The sequence below is a fragment of the Erithacus rubecula genome (assembly GCF_903797595.1).
Source record: "Erithacus rubecula genome assembly, chromosome: 6".
Taxonomy (NCBI): domain Eukaryota; kingdom Metazoa; phylum Chordata; class Aves; order Passeriformes; family Muscicapidae; genus Erithacus; species Erithacus rubecula.
The window spans coordinates 25,377,814-25,397,947 of record NC_136688.1 but is presented as its reverse complement, the minus strand read 5'-3'; the positions used below and the strand labels follow the sequence as shown (position 1 = coordinate 25,397,947).

General features: G+C 38.8%; 1 protein-coding gene across 1 annotated transcript in view; it reads left to right on the top strand.

The window, feature by feature from the left end:
- LOC306803547 (uncharacterized protein) overlaps positions 1-20,134 on the top strand; it is a 60,441-nt gene that overhangs the window by 3,697 nt on the left and 36,610 nt on the right. Inside the window, exons 3-12 of the mRNA XM_079309095.1 lie at positions 2,563-2,635; positions 6,298-6,434; positions 7,132-7,263; positions 7,857-7,897; positions 14,049-14,091; positions 14,544-14,607; positions 15,747-15,889; positions 16,046-16,135; positions 16,798-16,835; positions 18,411-18,546. Of these exons, the coding sequence (XP_079165221.1) occupies positions 2,563-2,635; positions 6,298-6,434; positions 7,132-7,263; positions 7,857-7,897; positions 14,049-14,091; positions 14,544-14,607; positions 15,747-15,889; positions 16,046-16,135; positions 16,798-16,835; positions 18,411-18,546 (897 nt within the window). The remainder of the gene's footprint in view (positions 1-2,562; positions 2,636-6,297; positions 6,435-7,131; positions 7,264-7,856; positions 7,898-14,048; positions 14,092-14,543; positions 14,608-15,746; positions 15,890-16,045; positions 16,136-16,797; positions 16,836-18,410; positions 18,547-20,134) is intronic.

Below are 20,134 nucleotides of genomic sequence, written 5' to 3'. Positions count from 1 at the left end.
TAGCATTTTGATGGAGTGGGGAACTTCTGCCCAAGTCCATCCTTTTGTAATCAAAGGATGCAGCCCTCCTTCTTTCTGAATAAGAGAGATGATCCACATCTTCTGAAATAACACATCTGAGGTCAAAACCACTTAAAATTTATTGGATGGGGAAAGCAGGAACCAAACATAAATATAAAAAAATCGTCAGTAGATTTGTCAGGGTTAGACAAGGCTTGGCTGCAGATCCCTGTGTCTAAAAGGGCTTTTCTCTTTTACACATTTCTATTTAATTCATATAGAAAAGTAGTGGTAGCATTTCAGCTGTTTAGTCTGGACCTCATATCTTTTGGTTGCTTGATTGGAGACTGTAATTCTTTTTGTTTGTTTGTTTTTCCGCCAAAGAATTTTTTCTTTCAAGGTGAGTCCATCCAAATTTTCCTTTGTGGATGTGTTTGGAGCAATGGAGCAGAGGTGTGATCTAGTCTTTGTGACAGGTGAAATGTCCCACACCTGACAATTCCAGGGCTTGTAAACTGCTCCATAAAACTGCCTTTTCAGGTCAGATAATGTAGAGCACATGTGCCCATGACAGTGACTGCTCTGACCCCCCTGCTGCTGTCTCAGTGCCTCAGCTCTGCATCTTCAGACCCCTTGTCAGCTCAAAGGGAAGTGCAAGACGATTACTCAGGTTATTTCTTGGAGGTGGTTCATGTTCCCTGATGACTTTTCAGAGGTGCTGAGGTTTTTGTTGGTGAGGACAAGGACTTCCTTCATTGCATTGGCTTATTGCCCAATGTCTTGCTCTCCATTGCTTGACTCTCTGGCAAAGCAGTGGGAAGCACTTCAGTATCAGTCCTGTGATATTTCTGAAAATACATGATTTGGCAAAATGTGTAGATTCTGTGAAGGAAATAATAGCAAGGTACATTTTATTAGTTAACATTGGTGTATAACTTTTGGTTTTGCTGCTTTATAATCAATACAGGCCCTGCATTAAGCAATAAAGCCCATGTGTTAGGACAGTGTATTAATTTTGTGGAGTATATCTATGAAAGTAAGAGAGAAGGCTTATGGGTAGAGCTAGAATCACAGAATATTCTGAATACAAAGGGACCACAAGGACCATCGAGTCCAGCTCCTGGCCCTGCACAGTACTATCTCCAAGAATGACTCCATGTGCCTGAGAGCATTGTCCAAACTCTTCTTGAACTCTGTCAGGTTGGTGCTGTGACCACTTTCCAGTGCCCACTCACCCTCTGGGTGAAAACCCTTTTTTAATATGCAGCCTGAATCTCCCCTGTCACTACTTCATGCCATTCCCTAGGGTTCTGTCACTGGTTATCACAGAGAAGAGATCAGTACCTGCCCCTCATTTTCCCTGCTGAGGAAGTTGCAGACTGCAGTGGGGTCTCCCCTTAGTCTCCTCCAGGCTGAACAGACCAAGTGACCTCAGCCACTCATGATACAGCCCCTCCTCAAGATCCTTCACCATTTTTATTGCCCTCCTTTGGACTCTTGAATAGCTTCATGTCTTATATTGTGGCTAAATATGCTACAATATGTGTATAAAAACTAAAGCTGCCCCCAGCACTGGAGGAGAGGCCACCCCAGCTCAGAGCAGAGCAGGACAATCCCCTCCCCTGCCTGGCTGTGATGCTGTGCCTGATGCCCCCAGGACAGGGCTGGCTCTCCTGGCTGCCAGGGCACTGCTAACACACATCCAGCTTGTCACAGACCAGGACCCCCATGTACCTTTCCTGTGGCACTGCTTTCTGGCACCTTGTTCCCCAGCCTGTATTAGTATCTTGTTCTTACCACCTGGTACGGATAGAAAGGTTAGATAAATTTTTGGGCACAATAAAATCTGTTTCTGTTCTAAAACAGAATTGGCAAGTAGAAAGCTAAATATCAATTTGAGCAAGTGTAGAGAGAAATGGAATCTGCACATAAATTAATGGAAGATGATACATATGAAAGAGGAGATATTGGTATGTGAGAGTAAGGAGTTAAGCAGTTATCTCAAAGCTGATATGGGAAAAAGATTAATTTATAGCCTGAGGAACGTGAAGGTTCATTAGTACGAGCCATGGAGGTTATCAGTTATTATACACTTAATATCTCTGAGCTCAAGGTTTCTGATATCTAGTGGAATTGTGAGTTAATTCCCAAGATCAACTCTGGGATGATTTTTGTAGCTTTCTGCTGAAGATCAGAGTGCCACCAGACTCTTCAAAAGAAGTATCTCATCACTGTCAGCTGAATTTCTGATTTTGGCTATGTGCAGAAGTTTGTGCTGGTGCATGATAGGTCAACTTTCACAGCTCCTGTGACAGTGTTTGGTGTCCCAGAGACAATGTGTCCCACTGCAGGCAGTGGTGTGCAAGAGGTGAGGACACCCACGGGTGTGCTCTAGGGGTGTTCACTGTGATAATAAGGGAGCAGAGATAGGAAAAAGTGATCTTTATCAAATCAAACTCTTGGCACCTCTCATCAATTGATTTTGAAATTCTGTGACTGCAGACTAGAATAATAATGTCTTTTTTTTTTTTCCCTTTTCTCCTTTTCTGAATTTTTGTGCAGGCACCAGTATCCCCTTTCAACTTGCTCACTGTAAAAATACTAAGAGTGAGGAATGTCCGGAAGGCAGACTTTCGTGAGTACTTCTACTAATGTTGGATGGTTCTTGTAACTTTTTAATTAAAATATTTGGACAATGTTATTATTCTCAAATAGTGTAGGTATAAAAAGATCTATTGCTGTAAGTTTGCAAGAATTATTTTTGTTTTAATACTGAAGAATTGCTTTCTCCTTGTAAATTTAAAGGGACTGACTCAAGCTAGGTGATGTGCTTTATGTCTTTTTTTCTTATCTTACTGTAAGATATATTTCTTACCCTTCTGACATCAGACTTAGCTGCTGATCTGAGGTCTGCTCTATAAACAATGAAAATCCTTTTATTTTTAAATATGAAAATAGAGTATTTCCTACAGAATTTCTGGATGAAAGAAAGAACTGGCAATGCAGATGTAAAATCAGCAGTAGCAGGAGAGACTATGCGAAGAACAACTTTACAAGCAAAACTTTCTATTACTTCTGCAGAATTTGTACATATGCAGGAAGTGATGATAAAACCCAGTGTGTCTTGGAATTTATTTAAGTTACAGGATGGAGACATTTAAAAGTCAGAAAAAAATTAACAGAGCAATACTCTGAGCACTTGACAGGAATTTAAGTGAAGGATAATGAGGGGAAGTGAAAAAACATATCTAGAATAGAGACTTTAAAAGAAAAAGATGTAATAAAGACAAAGAGAATAAGAGAACTCAAATCTAAAGACCACAGGAACAAATCTGAAAGATATAAAACGAAGAGAACAAGTCCACACTATGTTTCCCAAAATCTTGTTGAACGTGGCTCAAAATCAAATTTTTTTTGGTATGCTCAGAATTTCATGCAGCACATCATAGCTTGTAAGAAAATTTTAGTTAATGTAATCTATATTTTGAGACTTTAAAGTGTGTGGTGGGTTAAAGGGAAGGTAGAGGGAAAACTTATCAGAGGTTTGATTTGGTGGTTTCTGGCAGGAGGGTTGTGGTTAGATCACATGGAAGTTGTGCTTAACAGCAGTATTTTTCAATGACTGATTACTATTGGGAAGAAATCTCTGATGCACTTTTATGTCGTATTCTGGGTTACTTAGGCATCTTCCACAGTGCAATACTACTGTGCATATTTCTCTTTTTCCTTTGGTTCATTAGACAAAGTGAGATCACCTTATAAGGTGTGAAGCTAGCGGTTTCTTAAAGTTCTATTTTTATATACTGAAGCACTCATTCTGTGAGCTTATAGTTGCATGCACAACTTTTTATTTATTGAAATCCAAATTTTAGATTGCCTAAATGGTATTTTGCACCAACCAAATACATTATCTGACTAGGCCACCCATGCAGCTGCATCTAGGAACCCACATGAACAATTGAGTGTGCATTTCTGCATTCCTGTACTTCTGCACTGTTTGCTTGTGTTTCATTTCCTTGTGGCTGTCTTCCTCAGGGCAACTTGCTCACAATCACTCCTTATCACAGTGAATCATGAGGTTCTTTTTTTGGCTAAACCTGTTGGTATGTCTGCCACACCATTTGGCTTTCGTACTTGGCGTTCTGATCTCAAGAGCAGATGAATATCATGTCTTGATCCCCTTCAGATGCCCCAAATTCAGAACTTGAGCATCCAAATAATTTCTTTAAAGTGTATCTGGCAGAGAGATTTGTAAGCTTTCCAACAAGAGTATTTTCTTAACAGAAAATTTATTGTCTGAAGGAACTGATATTATTGTGAAAAACCTATTCATTTCTTTGTCTGCAGTGGGAAGGGTATTTCAGACTGTGTACTTTTTCTGAGGCATTGAAAAGGAAAACATTTCAGCTAGTTTTCCTTGAAACACTCTGCATTTTCAACTATGGGAAAATGTCCCTTTTCTACCTGTATCTAATGGTAAAAGTATGATGCTTGTTACTATTCTGAGTTAGCATTTATTTCCTCCACTTCAGCTTTCCCATTTTACTGGTTAAATCTTGGTGTTCCCTATGACTATTTATTTCTTTTCCATGTATTTTCTCATTATTGAAGTGCTTTTGATTTATTTATTAAAGTGAACATTTCTTCTTGTTCATTGACTCTCATGTTCCTATTTACTTTACCAGTGAAAAATAAAAATTCTTTAAAGGTATTCCTCCCTACTGATGCTTTAGAACAGTATAATTTTAATAGATTTGAGAAGAGGCCTGAAAACCTAAACTATGTTTTGGACCCTGACATAGACTGCATTATGGGATCTTGGGCAAAGCATACAATCAGAGAATAATTTGGGTTGGAAGTGACCTTAAAATGACACCCCTGCCCATGAGCAGGGACTCCTTCCACTGGATTGGGTTGATCAAAGCCCCATCTGGGGTGGGGGATGGTCTTGAACAGTTCCAAGAAATTCAAGTTTTCTCAGTGTACTTACTTGCATAATCCTTATATTGCTACTGTGAAGTAATCAGAGTGCCTCATCCTCTTTGAAAATGGAAACTGTAGCATTTAATCATCATTAACCATTTGCATTTTCATCTGCTTACACTTGTGGCTCTGCTCAACATCTGATCAGTCACAGTCTTCTGATCAGGTGTGGCTCAGGCCTCTTTCTGGAAATGATTTCCTTCCCACAGTCACAATCCAGATTTTGCTGATTGTGGTAGCACGATTGACTACACAATAAAGGCACAGCTCAGCTTGTAGGAAAAACTAAATCTGTGATTGTTATGGAAAGATAAAGAGGAAATACATGAAGTAATTGTTCTTAATATGATGTAATGACACTGTTACACGTTTAGAGCATGATGCAGGGATTGACTATGAGCTGAATTATTTGGCCTGCTTTGACTCAGAAGGTTGCTGTAAGAAGCAGGTGACTGGTTGAGCATTGCTAATGTGAAACAGGGAGATGGCATTACAGGTGTGAGAGAAAGGCCAGCAGTGCCTGTATCATACTTCTGTTAAGTATCACTCCCTGGAGTTCTCCCTTCACATTTGACTCAGAATATAGGAGAAGCTGATGTCTTCATTGGCACTCATGGCTTCCTTCCCCAAACAGGAGTGGTGGCAGCATCTTTCCGGTCTGCAGACAGAGGAGTATAAAGGAATTCAACACACAGAAATTTGATTACAGTGATGAAACAGATTTTGTTTTCTGAAAGAACTGCTGAGAAGCACACAACTTCTAAAAGCTTTGTCAAATATATGAATGAATAAGGAATAAGCACATTCTGATTCGTGATAAAGAAATCAAATTTTTCAGCTTTGGTGGGAAAACACCTTTCATCAAAAAAATCTGTTCATTAGTTAAGGCAGCACTTTAATAAATGCTTTCATTAAGCTAAGGTACCAAATCTGGGCAAGAAATTATAGAGAACAAGTCTCTCTATAGCCTAGATTGAAGGTTGTGAAGTGTGTTGCCTGTCCCAGCCATTTTGATAATCATGAAGATAAAGCTAAATGCAACATGTACTGTATGCAGAGGACAGTGCAATTTCAAATATAAACATTAAAAAAAGAAGTATGTCTGACTAAGAGTGAGAAGATGGAAATGGGCATTGCAAATGTATGAGGATGTCTGTTCTCCTGTTAGTGCTTCATTGTGTTATTTTCTCCTAATCCTGTGTATTTTAGGAAGAAAACCCCAACTGTGCTTTGTCTTATTAGGGTTAAATAGGCACTGTACAGGAATTCTTTCTCCAGACACCTTTTAACTGTGCTCATCTTCTCCCTGTGCAGTCACCCTTTCAGACTGCTATGTGACACTGTGGCTGCCCACTGCCTCAGCGGAGAAGGTTCGGACCAGGACCATCAGGAACAGCAAAAACCCCGTTTGGAATGAGGCTTTCTGCTACAAGATCGACCGCCGAGTCAAGGTAACCAACATCAACCCTTTTCACCATTTGATGTCTGCAAGAGCCATTAGATTGCACAGAGCTACAGTAAACCAATACATTCATAGCTAGTTCCAAACACAGAACATGTTACAGATTCCTCAGGAACCCCCTGTTGTTTACACCTTCCTTGGTGTAGTTATATTCCATTTATTTGTTACTTAAACATTTACTATACTGCAGTAAGAAGGAATTTAATGCCCTTCAGAATGCAGCCTTACTGTCCTATATCCAATCTTGACATAAACAAGCAAAACCCAAGAAAAAGATCACAAAAATAATAGCAAAATCATTCAGTTCTAGATATTGTGACAATCCTTTAAACCATCTTTGTGTACTTGTGACTGTTTTATACACTTAGAACCAAAGGCCATAAAATAAATGCAGAAACATTTAATGCAGTTATTTATCACAAATTCATGAATGCTCTGCATGACCTATTTGTCTTGTCTGCCTGGGGAAAATAAAACAGTCTTCCTTCTTTTTTGTATGAAGAGTTATCACTAATGTGTTGTCTAATAAACCCAAGTCTCTTTCAACTTTCTTTCCCTCTCTCCTTTTTCTTCCTTCCCATGAAACTGGAGGAGCAAGGAAAGAAAACTTAGTCTTGAGATTTTTCCTGCCTTATGGAGCTCTTAGACAGCAGTAACTCAATCATACCCTTAACCTCTTTGTACAGAATGTGCTGGAGCTGAAGGTCTGTGATGAAGACACGGTCACCAGGGATGATGAGCTGTGCACAGTTCTCTTTGACATAGATAAACTCACTATAGGACGCACAGTCCGCGTGAAGTTTCAGCTGAATCCACAGGTGAGCAACAGGATTGCTGTGAACAAAATCAAATTCTCTCTTTCCATCTCAATGGATCCTTTTACAGTGTTTCATCACTTAAACTGTATTCTGCTGCCATTCTAAGAAAGTCTTCAATTAATGTTTTTTGCTAACTTTTGTTGAGAGCAAATGTCTATGCTAAAAATCTGGGGTGGAACCAGCTGGAACTAGTTATCGGGAGTCTTAGTTCCGGATATTTCTGGGATGTTTGTTGGCTCTTGGTGTAAATTCTGAATTTTCGGTTCCTTTTAACTGTAATGGTATTAAAGAGGATTATTATTTTTTTGTTGGGAATTAAAATTTGAACTAATGGCTGTTTTAGCAAATTAGCAGTTCTTAAGCATGCAGACATGCTTATAAAGCATTTAGATTTCAAAAACTCATTTTAGCAACTACTTTTTCAGTATCTTAAAATTCAGTGTTTTCAGTCAACACTTGGGTTTTATTACATTCTGGGAATTATGCTAAGTTCTATTCTAAATGCATATCTAAAAATTATATGTAAATGATATGATGAAATCTGTGAAGAAAAATAAGTAATCAGTCTTTATTTTTAATCTCCCTTTCTTCAGGCACGTGAGGAACTGGAGGTCGAATTTACATTGCAGAACACGTGAGTAGAGTCCTAAATTCTTAATAAATTGTTATATTCAGTATAAAATTAGTCTGAAAATCTGGTCCATATGTGTTAGTGCTTCTTAAACCTGCAGTCTCTAAAAGAAGTATCTAGATGTATTCATTCAAATCTAGTAAAATGGTATTTTAGAATGCATACTTTTAGATGTCAAGTATTTGAAATGTCATCTTTTCCCTGCTTGACTTCTGCCTCTTGGGCACCAATCCTATTCTCTTTTTCCTCATTGAGTCAATGAGATGCACAAGGAGGTATGAGGACAATGACAATATTCAGGAAGTCTTGACCATTAGAAGGAGTGCCAAGCCTAAATGCCTTAATTATCCCCTTATTGGGGAATCTGGTTCTACAAATCCACAGCATTATGAAATGTTCTGTAAGTTGATCTGTTCAATTCATCTGGCTATACATGAGGAGCTGTGGTAGAGAAAGGAACCAAATATTCTGCATAAAGTAAGGTCCAGGGCCCAGTGTGGGAGTCTGAGGAACCAGGAGAGCTGGAGGAGCAGCAGTAGCTGCACTTGGTAGGCTTGAAAGATTTTGGTGGAGTTTTACTATTTGGAGGATGTACATAGAGAAGGTGCTGCTCTTAGATGGTACTGCTGGAACCTTCTCAAGGCATTTGGGGCCCTTCAGGAGGCCTAGCAGGATAACACATGGGTGGACACTGAATTCCTGACAGCAGGGGAAATAAGAATTTGCTTGTGAAAGAGCAGTAGCTCTGTGTTAAGACTGGAGAAAGAAATAACTCGGTGTTCACATACAAAAAAAAGCTATCAGAGCTGAAAAAGTCTCAAGATCTCTTTTTTTACAATTCATGGAGACTCATCAGGCTGGATTGTTTGTTGTTTACTGTGCACCAGATCTGGCAAAAGGCCCAGCAGCATCAGGACAAACAGTGCCTGTCACATCTCAGGAGTGTCACAATGTCAGTAATGGCAGTGGGAAGCTCCAGTAGGCATCACAAATATCCTGTCTAGGGCCTCCTTCTTTTGCAAGTTATAGGGTGGCTTATGGAATTGGTGCAGAGAATCATACTCTTGATAATCCTGTCTATAATGGGGGGGGTAGGTTGTCTGGCTTGTATGCTTTGCACAAGTGGGTCTGTGTATGGGAATGGAGGCTGGAACTTGTCTTGGAGCATCTGTGCTGTCAACTCTACGCCAAACTCTGTGCCAACTCTGTGCTCAGACTCTTCTGTCTGACCTTGCAGCTGACTGCCTTTTCCTGGAGTTGTATTCAATAAAGTCAGAAATGGGACAATTGGTGCAAGTGATGCCCGAGTAGGAATTCTACTGGTTGGAATGTGATGGTTGGAACTGTGCCAATAAAAAGGATCCTTTGCAGTCTCAGGGGAGAGCTTTTAAAAAGCATGACAGGTTCAGTTCATGGCTCAGCTGCTCCAGCAAGAAGGCATTTGATCTAGTATTTTTCATTCATAGTGTGGTTCCTGAGTGACCAGTGTAATAGTTGTGGCCTGAAGAGCTCCACATACAGAGGCAAGAAGGTGCTGCATCATAAGTGAGGGTATGTCCCTGTGAGCTCACAGTAGGACTGAGAAAATGGGCTTCCTGCCAGAAGACAGATAGACCTTTCCCCTACTATCACTCCTTTACATTTCTTGCATTTGTGGGGTGGTCAGTGCTGTTCTGCTGAGTCTGGAATACAGGTCTAAGCACATCTGGATTGATCATATATTGTGGTTTAGGCAGGATATTGAGAGGGTGTCTTTTTTCCCTCACTGTGGAATGTGCGATATCAGGAGTAATTAATTAAAGGATTTGTCCCCTGAAATTGTAGACAATGGATTGCATAGATAAACTAGAGAGCCCTGGAAAGGTCTGAACAACTGAAGTGAAGTAGCTGAGATGGGTCACCAGAAAGCTATGGACCCAAACCAACCCCTTCTGTGTTGAACAAGCTCAGCAGGTTTTGGCAAGATTTTTTATCAGTGCTGGATGGGAGAAGTGTTGACAGAGATTAGAGATAATTCTCAGAGGGAGAGAGCCCTCTGATAACAAGGAGTACAGCTAAGCATGTGGAATAGTTTCTAGAAATCCTGTATTGTGATGGGAACAATGAGAACATACTTCTGGGGGATAATATAACAGTTTATTTCTGAAATTAATAATTATTCCCACCAGCAATTTTTCCTGATGCTCTCTATCTACAGTTTTTAATTTCTTCCACATCTTCTTTCTAGATTTTACTAATTGCAAGATTTATTGCATTAGCTTGTTCTTTCTTTCCAGCATTTCAAATGAATAATACCATACATAAAGTGTAAACTCAGACCAAGAATGTTTCCTGGGTTGCACCTATGATAGTGGCTTTGTCACTTCTATTTTTGTTGGCCTATAAGCTCACTGCAAAGGTTGTGTTTTGTTACTTTTACCGAAAAGAACATTATAAAAATGATCTCATGTTACATTGGAGGCTGTATGGAATTTGTTCCTGCATCCATTCCTGTTGCATTTTATTCAAAATGGAAGAAAAGCTTCATTTTGGTAGTGGGTTTCCACACAGCAAGATGAACAGCCTCTCTAGTTTTGCCTCACCCTTCTGCCACTGCTGCAGTACCAGCAAACGCTCACCTCTGCTGCAGAGTGGCAGGCACTGAGGGCCAGATGTTTGATGCTAACAGCACAGAGGGGAAGGCATGCCCTTCCTCCAGGTGCCTTTTCACCAGCAGCCAAGCCAAGGGATTGCAATTGCCTGCCCAAAGTTTTCTGGGCCCATAGCACGAGCCCAGCTGGCGTGAGAGCCGCTGCACTTGGGCAGCAGTGACAGACAAGGTAAGGCTGTTGTACACAGGTTGCTGCCTCATCTGCTTTGGTGCTTTTTGAGTTGTGTTCTGGTGATTATCAGCTGTAACCTGGCCCTTCTCCCGTGCCTCCCCTGCAGGGTCCAGCATCAGAACGAGCCCATCCGTGTGGCCACAGGGACGGGCTCCCGCTGGTCCAGGTGGCTGCGCTCGCTCAACCTCCCCCTCCCCTCCGACTTGTTCTGAAGCCACAGCAGCACTGAGGGGCCACAAAAAGGCTTCTGGCAACTGCAAGGTGACTTGAGTTCACAAGGAAAGGTCTAAGAGCCCCAGGGTATTTGCTGTACCTGCTCATCTTCTATTTGGCCTCTTTTATCTTTCAGATGTCTCAAGCTGAGGAAGTGCATTCCAACTCTTAAAAGAATGAAGGACCACTCTTACACAACCTTTCATCTCCACTCCCTCTCCCTTTATTTTTTCAAATGTGAAAAACTATATTTAAAACAAAGCCCATTTAACACAAATAAATGTAAATAGGTGTACAAAAAGCTGTATAAAAGTTAAATATTAATTATTGAAATATGGCAAAAGCAGGATTTTTAGAAAATAAAAATCTTTTTTTTCTTTCTGTAGTTCTGCTGTGTTATTTTGAGAAATCCTCCTCATGTGAAGAGGGAGCCAGCAGATCATGCCAGCCATTTGGCTTTGGCACTGCTGAGAAACCCTCAGACTGAGTCCCTATCAATTGGGGGCCAAATATACTGTTGGAATTTATGTATTTATGTGACGAGTATTGAAGGCAAAAGTTTAAAGTTAAGAAAGAACTTTTGAAGTGAATACAGCTTTCTTTACTGAAATAGTACCATCCCCCATGCTTCTCTTGGGTTGTCACAAATCTCAGAAAAGTAACCTGTATTATTATGGAAGCTAGTAAAAGAAGGGAAAGCTGGATATGACATGGAAAAATTCAAAATTTGTAGATAGGTATCAAAAAATCTAGATTCTCTGGTGAAATGAAGCACAGTAGCCTGTTCTAAATGAGAACTGCAATATAAGAATCTCTGTAAGTTCTATTCAAAACTGCCCATTTCATTATAAGTCAGGCATAAAAAAAAAGAGGGATGAAATTTAATTTACAGCAGGTGTTAGGAAATGATCCCTGGGCTCACAGTCCATTGCATCCTTATGCATTCCTTCAACAGACTTTTAGTGAGGAAGGATGCCCAGATTCTGTTTTTGTCTTTACCTGCTACAGGCCATAATGTGCTCCCAATTCTCCTGAAGTCTGCAATAAAAAAAAAGCCCACAAATCACAACATCACAAACTGTGATGGAGCAGAGAACAGGAGCATTACTCTGTATGATGAGAGCTGCCTAATAGCAGGTTGATTGTCAGAGAAATTACCAGCTAATCCCACCTAGTGGAACTTATTCAGTGCTCCAAGGGAAGGCAAAATACTCAAAGGTCCCTGCCAACCCAAGTTCTCCTGCACCCAGCTCAGCTATGTTTCTAGCACAGCTAATTTCCTAAGATTCAGAGAAAGATGAGTGCCCTTGCTCTTAAAACAAAAGCTTGGACCACCAGGTTTAAAAAAAGAATTAAAATTAAAGCATCTGTCTTATGCTGTTACTAGAAGAAGCCTTGAAATTTGGGATATAAAAGTTAAAAGAGCAGAGGGGGGAGTAATTAACAGGTGACAGCAGCTGGGCTTCCTTGCAGAGGTGGCAGCAGAGGTGACAACCCAATAGAGACATCTCAGCCATTCATGAGTGGGGTGTCCTGTTCTTCCCAGGAGCCTGCCAAGCTCTGCTCTCCCACCCTGTTTGAAGGTGCCTTGGACCTCCTAACTTTGAACCTAACATTATACAGCTGATACCAGCAACTCAAATCATACTGCACTGTACTGGGTGTTTACCTCCATGAAGAGATGTCTTTACCTGTCTTTGCACTTTCATTTCACCAGGCTATGCAGGCTGAGGGCTCCTAATATCTACCATGCTGTTTCTTGCTTTCCTTGACTTTTTAGTGAAGTATTTGAGGATGGTGACACCATATGTCAAATAATGTTACAACTATTTGACTGCAAAATAGTAATTAAGTACAAAAATTTGTGTCTGAGACAAAACTGGACTGATGCTTACACATATTTATCTGTATGCAGGTGGAAGCACTGAGTATATTTTTACCAACTTCTGACCAATGTTTTTTAAACTCTTTAGAAATGCATTTAAAAAAATTATAAAATTGTTAAGTTTATAACTGGGTTTTTTGACCAGAGGTGTTTGCTTGTTTTGTTGTTCATGTTTTCTATAATGGAAAGCTTTTTTTGAGTTCTGCAGTGTATTTAGCCAGTTCATATTTTTTCATAAAGGAAAATGCTGACTTGGAAACAAAACTTTAAACTGTTTTTGAGCTTTGAAATTTTGAGTGAATACTATCATGTATGTTTATAATGACATGTATTTGTGGTAATTTTTCACTTTAAGTGGATAAAAACAATGCCATTCATCTAATTTTAAAGAAATTGTTTTGTTTCAGCTGAGATAAAATATGTACATCAAGTACAGAGCTATGTGAGACCTCAAAATATGTAATCAATCCATGGCTTGCAAAGTCTAAATAAACAGCTCTTACTCCCTACAGCAGGTTGAGGAGTCAGTGCTCAATCCTTGTAAAGTTACATGTGTGTATTCCCTTTGGATTAACCTCAGTTCTTGAGACATTATATGAATTTACATCTGTAATTTAATGAAATGGTAAATGATAAGATATTCTTAATGAGATACTGCCTGATTTTTTGGATCGAAAAATATTTTAGAATATAGAATTTGTTGGTTGTAGTATATAAATTCACCCCTGTCCCTAGATGTGGAAACACATCTATACATACAGTGATCTATTACAACCTCATGTGTGATTTGCAGATCACTTTGTAGAGGCAAGTACAATTTCTCCTGCCATTAGAGTAATTTTTTATAAATGTGGAGAGCTAGGCAGTTGTGTTAGTTTTTAAAGTACAAAAACTTGGGTAAAACTGTGTAATGCTCAAAAGAATCATCATGGATTTAACAGCTGCAGCTGTCCTTAAAATCAATGTCTCATACCAGTATTTATTGCATGGTTTACTGAAGCAAATGTATAAAACCACAGGAGTAGAAATCCAGCTTCATATTCTATCACAAGTGGATGGAAAAAATTCAGCTTATCATCTAATCCTAAACTTTAAAGTATTTTTGAGTGAGAATGTTAAAGTCAGAAATGTCAAGGGTCATGTAAGAACAAATGTGTTAACCATAGACTTAAATATTTGTCTGAGTTTTCCCACTCATGACATTGTCTTCCTTTTTATTTTTCTTTTTTTTCAGTCTGGACTATCCTGATGGCATCATTACAAATGGAGTACTAGTGGTAAAATACATATTTATTATGATCTTTCTTGTGTCTGAATAATAAGTGTTCGTTTCTAATTCTGAAACTTTGAGCTGTGTCCCAAACCCAGTACTGACATCTACTTTATTCTATAAATTATAGGCTCAGAACTGTCAGGAGTTAATGAAGACAGTGTTACAATGCTCATAAAAACAGCCCCATATGCTAATGCACTCATTATTTTGAATAGGGCTCATCTTCTTTGCTTAATTGTCTCTCCAAGTTCAAGCAGCTCATGAGTTGCTCCTCTTTATTTCAGTTGTGCAAAGAAATACCATATCACTATTGCCCACGTGTTATCTGAAGACACAGTAATAGATCATAATTGTCTTGCTCATTGATCAACCAGAGGGGTTGGTTTGGACCAGGATGAATCACTTGCAATGACATTTGCACTTCTCTCAATCATCATTCATTCTCTCTTGCTGCAGGCACGTGAGGTTTCCTGTTTGGAGGTTAGAGTGGATACAGGGAAGCTGAAGCAGCAATCCACAAGTGAGGTTATTGCTTCATTAACCTATTGTTCTTGTGTTGTGATTCAGTCATTATAACAGATGTTGAAAAAAATTAATAATCTGTTGTGCACAATGTTCTATCTGTGTCACATAATACTTAGTTTTGCCATGCCCCACCTTGCATAAAGATTGTATCTGTCAAAATTCAAGTTTGTCAAGTGTTTAGTTATGAGGCAAATCTTAAACTGATGCAAAAATAGAGCCACATATGCTAAACTGAGAAACTTGGAAAAGTGAGGTTAGTACTCTTTGTTTATTGTTCAAAACAAATTTCTCTAAGTGGGATTTTTTAAAATTATCTTATAACTAATATGTAGATATCTTATCCCAAATGTTTGATTAGGACTAGAGTATGTACAAAGTTTGTGCATATTTAGGGTTCTGAAGGAGACTTTTTTATTGGTTCCTTAATAAAAATAATATGTTCTGAGTTAATTCGTGACTGGAGAATCAACTTCTATGAAGAAAATGGTACCAATGACTGAGTTGCATTATAGGAAGTTTCAGACTGAGATGTAACATGGGAGGAAAGGTTAGTGACCTAAAATTATATGTCCCTTGGCCCTGATCTTGCAGGAGAACAACATATGACCTCTGTGTAAACATAAAGGCTATTCTTACAAGAAACACATCCTTTAGGTTGTTTCAGTTTTGGTGACATGAGGGCACATGCCAAATAGTCTGATTGAGTTTTGGGTTTATAGAATCATTTGACTGTTAGTCTTAATATTATAAAATATATACTATGAACCAGAACAGACTGACATCAAATAAATTAATTGTATGTGACATTAATAATCCAAAATGCCTTTAAACTGACACTCCTTTAAATCCAAATCTTGATTTAAGTTATTCATGGAAAGCATCTAACAAATAGCAAGCTATAGTATTTTAAAAGTCTGTGAATTCTGTACATTGATTACTTGTATAGATTCACCAAGACATTTTAGATCAGTTTTCAGTCTGTCTTGGCCACCCAAAGTCTACTTAGTCATTGTGGTGCAAGAAAAATCCCACAAAAAGTGTGCAGAATAGTTGCAGATTGGGGTTTTTTTTATTAGTTATGTGTGTTTGCTTGTAATAGTTAAAATTCTGCTTGTTCTTTGCCCCTCTGTTTAGACCCAGAGCTTACATTTACAGTGAAAGGATCACATGAAGGAAGCCAGAAGATTTTGCTGGACTCTGGCCCCAGCCTTCATATAATCATATTTCACTGCATCATAAATGACCAGACAAGACTGGATATCCTATTACCAGAAGAGGTAAGTTCTCCTTCTGTCTATTGTCATTAACCCAAATGAAATTAGAACAAGGGATTAACAGAACCAGTAAACTTAACTAACCTTTGTAGTGGAGAAGTTCTAGAGATAATAAACTTTTCATGTGTTCATACCCAATTGCTTTTCTACATTATTCAGCTGGCTGATGGAAATGAAACAGAGAAATCTGGGGTCCTTTCTTTCCCCCTGAATTCACTCCCTTTGCAGAAGGAAATCATACTAGAAGAGGTGAGCGCTGTGGATCTTTTGAAATGTGCTTAATATCATCTGGCTAAAAATAAAGTTACCAAGTGACCAAAGTCACTGTATAAAATTGTACAGCTGTTCATTAGAAATGTTAAAAAATATTCAAGGTTGCCATACCCACTTCTAAGGCAGAATGTGTTAACAATAATTTTAATAATACAAAAGTCATTGCAAACCTGCATCATAGTTAGAATTAAGTGGTTTCAAGGAACAAAAAATGACATACATTCAAATTTTTTTTTTTTTTAATATTGGGATAATACTATCTAAGAACTGAAAAAAGACCCATCCAGATTATGAGCTTAATTCAGATTTTACTTTATGTATTTGTTTAAAATTTTATTTTAATAAGGTAACTTTTCTCATTCTTGTTGCCCCCTTCTAAGTGTGCAGACTGGGAAGTAGTGTAAATATGCAAGCTTCTGGCACACTACCTGCCCCAAATATACAGGCTTATTAGAGAAGATAAAATTTGATTTCAGGGTAGGGAGTGAGGCTTTGATTAATTGTATAAAAATAATGTCTTTAGCCATATGATTTCTTGTTTGAGAACCATCTCTCTTAGTCTGAGCATTGCCTGAGCTTGAAGGAAACAAATGTTTTAAAATTTGATAGTAATTAGCTTTGCCTTTCTCATTTTCCAGGATAATTCATTTCACCTGTGCTTGACAGCAAGAAAATGGTAAGATGTCTCTTTTTGTCCTATCATCCAGGACTGCTGTAACCTAGTTATGTAGGATTTTTCTGTGATGGGTGCAGAGATGAACACTATTGTGTGAGTGCTGTGTTGTGCTCACCTGGTGCCTGGGGTGAGTGCAAGTCTGCTGCAGTTACAGGAATGTGCAGTTCAGCATGAGTCTGTGAGCCTTCATTCAGAATAAATTAGTCTGCTTTATGCCTTTTATTTTGACACATTAATAAAATCGCACTATTCACATATTAATTTTATTTCCATTTATGCCAACAGTCAGATCTGCACAATTACTGAAATAACCTCTACCAGCCTTTAACTTTGCCAAATCACCAAAATAAGTATAGGATAGCCTGGCTTCTGCCCCTTCTGCTTCCCTGAGTGGAATGGGAGCTGAGACCTGACCAACTGCACCTCTGGCAACCCACTTGTAGGAGCAGAATTGCACCAGTCTTAGGTAAAATTGAAGACAATGAAATTTTATAGTGCAGCTGAAAACTTCCTGTGGTTCACAGCACCATCACATGCAGAAGGAAAGCAAGGTGGATTGTCACAGCATGAGAAAACTTTGTATAAATGTAGAGCTACCTGTACCTCAGCCCACAACAATATATTTACATGTAAATTTAACAGACACAGATATAGAAAGACAGCAAGAAAAATGTTAATCTACTGCTAAAAGAGTTGTTTGGGTTTTTATAGTTGAATCATTTGACCTTATTCTGTTTTCAAAATTACACTGTCATAAATCAAATTTGCTGGAGAACAGAGGTTAGTAGCATTAATCCTTGAAACATTCATATTTGTGAAATATTGGTGAAAATTATTTTCAGGACCATGTTTGCAGCCACCAGAGGGTGATGTGACCCAGAAGATTTGGTCAATATTTAGTGTTCTTAGTAATAAGTGCATTTATTGCTGTAGGCAAGTAATTAGCAGCAATTTGATTGAGTTTGCAACTTCTTTTCTGAATTTCTTTTTGTTTCTGCTTCTTGAGGGACAAAATTCCATATGTATGCACGCATGAAAAAAAGTGATGGATATTCTTGTATATTTGCAGAATGAAGCTTGCAAATACTTTTCTAGGAATGTATTCAGGGCACAGGTGGATTCTCCCAAGAGGCTGAGCAGGGGGTGATGCTTGCTCTGCAGTTCAAGCTCCATCACAACTCATTAGAACCCTCACTTTAAAGGATGTTAGTGGATTGTCAAAACCTGAGAACAAGTGATGATGCCATCACTTGAATTTTCCAGGATGTCATAGTGATATACAGGAATGGATGGAGAAAAAAAATACTTCTGAAATTGCTCCTTTTGGTGTTCTTTACCTGATTTGTGTCTCTTGTCCTTTTTTCCATGTTCACAAGAAATTTTAAGTATCTTCGAAACTCCTCTTCACCCTCACTGCTGGCAGTAGAAATGTTTTCTTTTTTTCTTCTTTCCTTTATCAATATGCAGACTTGGAAATAACTTGTTTTACAGATGGTTAATTTTTTTATTACCAGCCCTACAGAGCTTGGAGTGAGCTCTAACTGATGTGTGCATTGATTTATCCCATTGTTCCAGCTCAGGAGACCTGGATGTGCGCTTGGGGTTCAGCCTGTGCATGGAAGAGCAGGACTTCCTGAGGAAAAGGAAGAAATATGTTGCTGCTGCTCTGAAAAAGATTCTTAATTTGGAGGAGGATCTGAAAGAGCATGAGGCAAGCCAATACAGTCCCTGGTAGCAATTGTTCTCAGGGGATCAGGGCCTGGCTCACAAATTCAAACAAATAACATCCCAGCTTAATTAGTCCTGCTGGTGTGGGCCAAGCCTGGTCACCAAGGGCAAGGCATGGGCATGAGAAGCCTGTTAATGTGGCAGAACAGGGGAGGCAGGATAATGTCTTTATGGATCCAAATTTTCTCAACAGCTCCTCAAACAGTCCATTCCTGTTTATTCTGGGTATTGCTCATGGGTCTCAGGAGCAGAATTTGTATTGGGCAGACATGGAACAGCTGGGGGATGCTGCCTGCAAAACAAAGCACCTTAATACAGAGACAAGGTGGTGGTCATGGCACCTGTGTAAAGGGTTTTGAGAGGAAGAAACAAGAGTTTTCACACAGACATCAGAATAAAAATTCTTGGACTGGTTTCTGCAGCAAAATATTGCTGGGAAAAATGAGGGATAGAATGAAACCATCAATCTGGCCAAGAAGAGTGGATCTTAGAGCATCACTAAGTTGTAGATAAAATAGCAGATTGTAAGTTTAGCTGTGTCACACTAGACCCTGTTCCTGCCTCTGTAACTGAGTAATAAGTTTTGCATCTGCTGATGCCTAACTGGGTTGCTGAAAATCAGAAAAGTAGAAACACACCAACAGCAAGAACACTCTAGCTGACAGTTAAAAAAGAGTGCTGTGGGAAATATGATTCAAAAATATTAGTTTGGATTTCAGAACAGAGAGCAATGCAGGAAACAAAGTTTTCAACAAAGCTGGAAATAACATTTTTAACCATTTTTACACAGCTGGGAATTTCCTCGCACATAGAAAACTGTTTTCTGAAAAGATCTAATTACTTTGGCTCTCCTATTCATGTGTTTAGCTTGACAAATATGGGAAAATATCCCCTCTGCCTTATTAACTGACTTACATTTGAACTGAAAAAACAATTATTAGAGCTTTAACTTATAACAAAATAGATTAGAAAATGTAAACCCCAGAACACAATTTTTGGAGTTTATTCTGAGTTTAGCTAAGATTATGGGATTGTCCTCATTATTATTTTATAAAATTTCCTAGATTTAAGATCTTAAAGAGTTTAGGGTAGGAAGAACATATGTTTTCTCATTTTTCTGTGCTTTTGTTTTTTCATAGAGCAGGAGAATTAGTTTATTTATGCTCTATTTATTGACTTTGGAACACAGATTCCTTTATGAAATTGGAAGCTAATACTTGAAGGTTATAAATAGACATTTTCCATGGGGTGTGTAAGCATCCACACTCTGGATGCTAACGGAAGCCAAGGGTGTACTAGATCAGGAAAAGATTAGGAGAAGAATAGTCTGTCTCTTCAATTACACTTGGATCATGGAGGGGGAAACCCTATCAATGACTGTGCTTCAGGACATAAAGTAATGAATGGCCTGGGGCCAGGAAGGCTCTGGCTATTGTGTGGCCTGGCTGATTACAGGGTTCTGTGCGTTCCTCTGTGACACTGCTCATTGTTAGAGGCACAATCACGGATCCCTAATCTGCTCCGGTGTGGAAAATCCTGTATTTTCTATGACAGCTTCTAATAATACACTT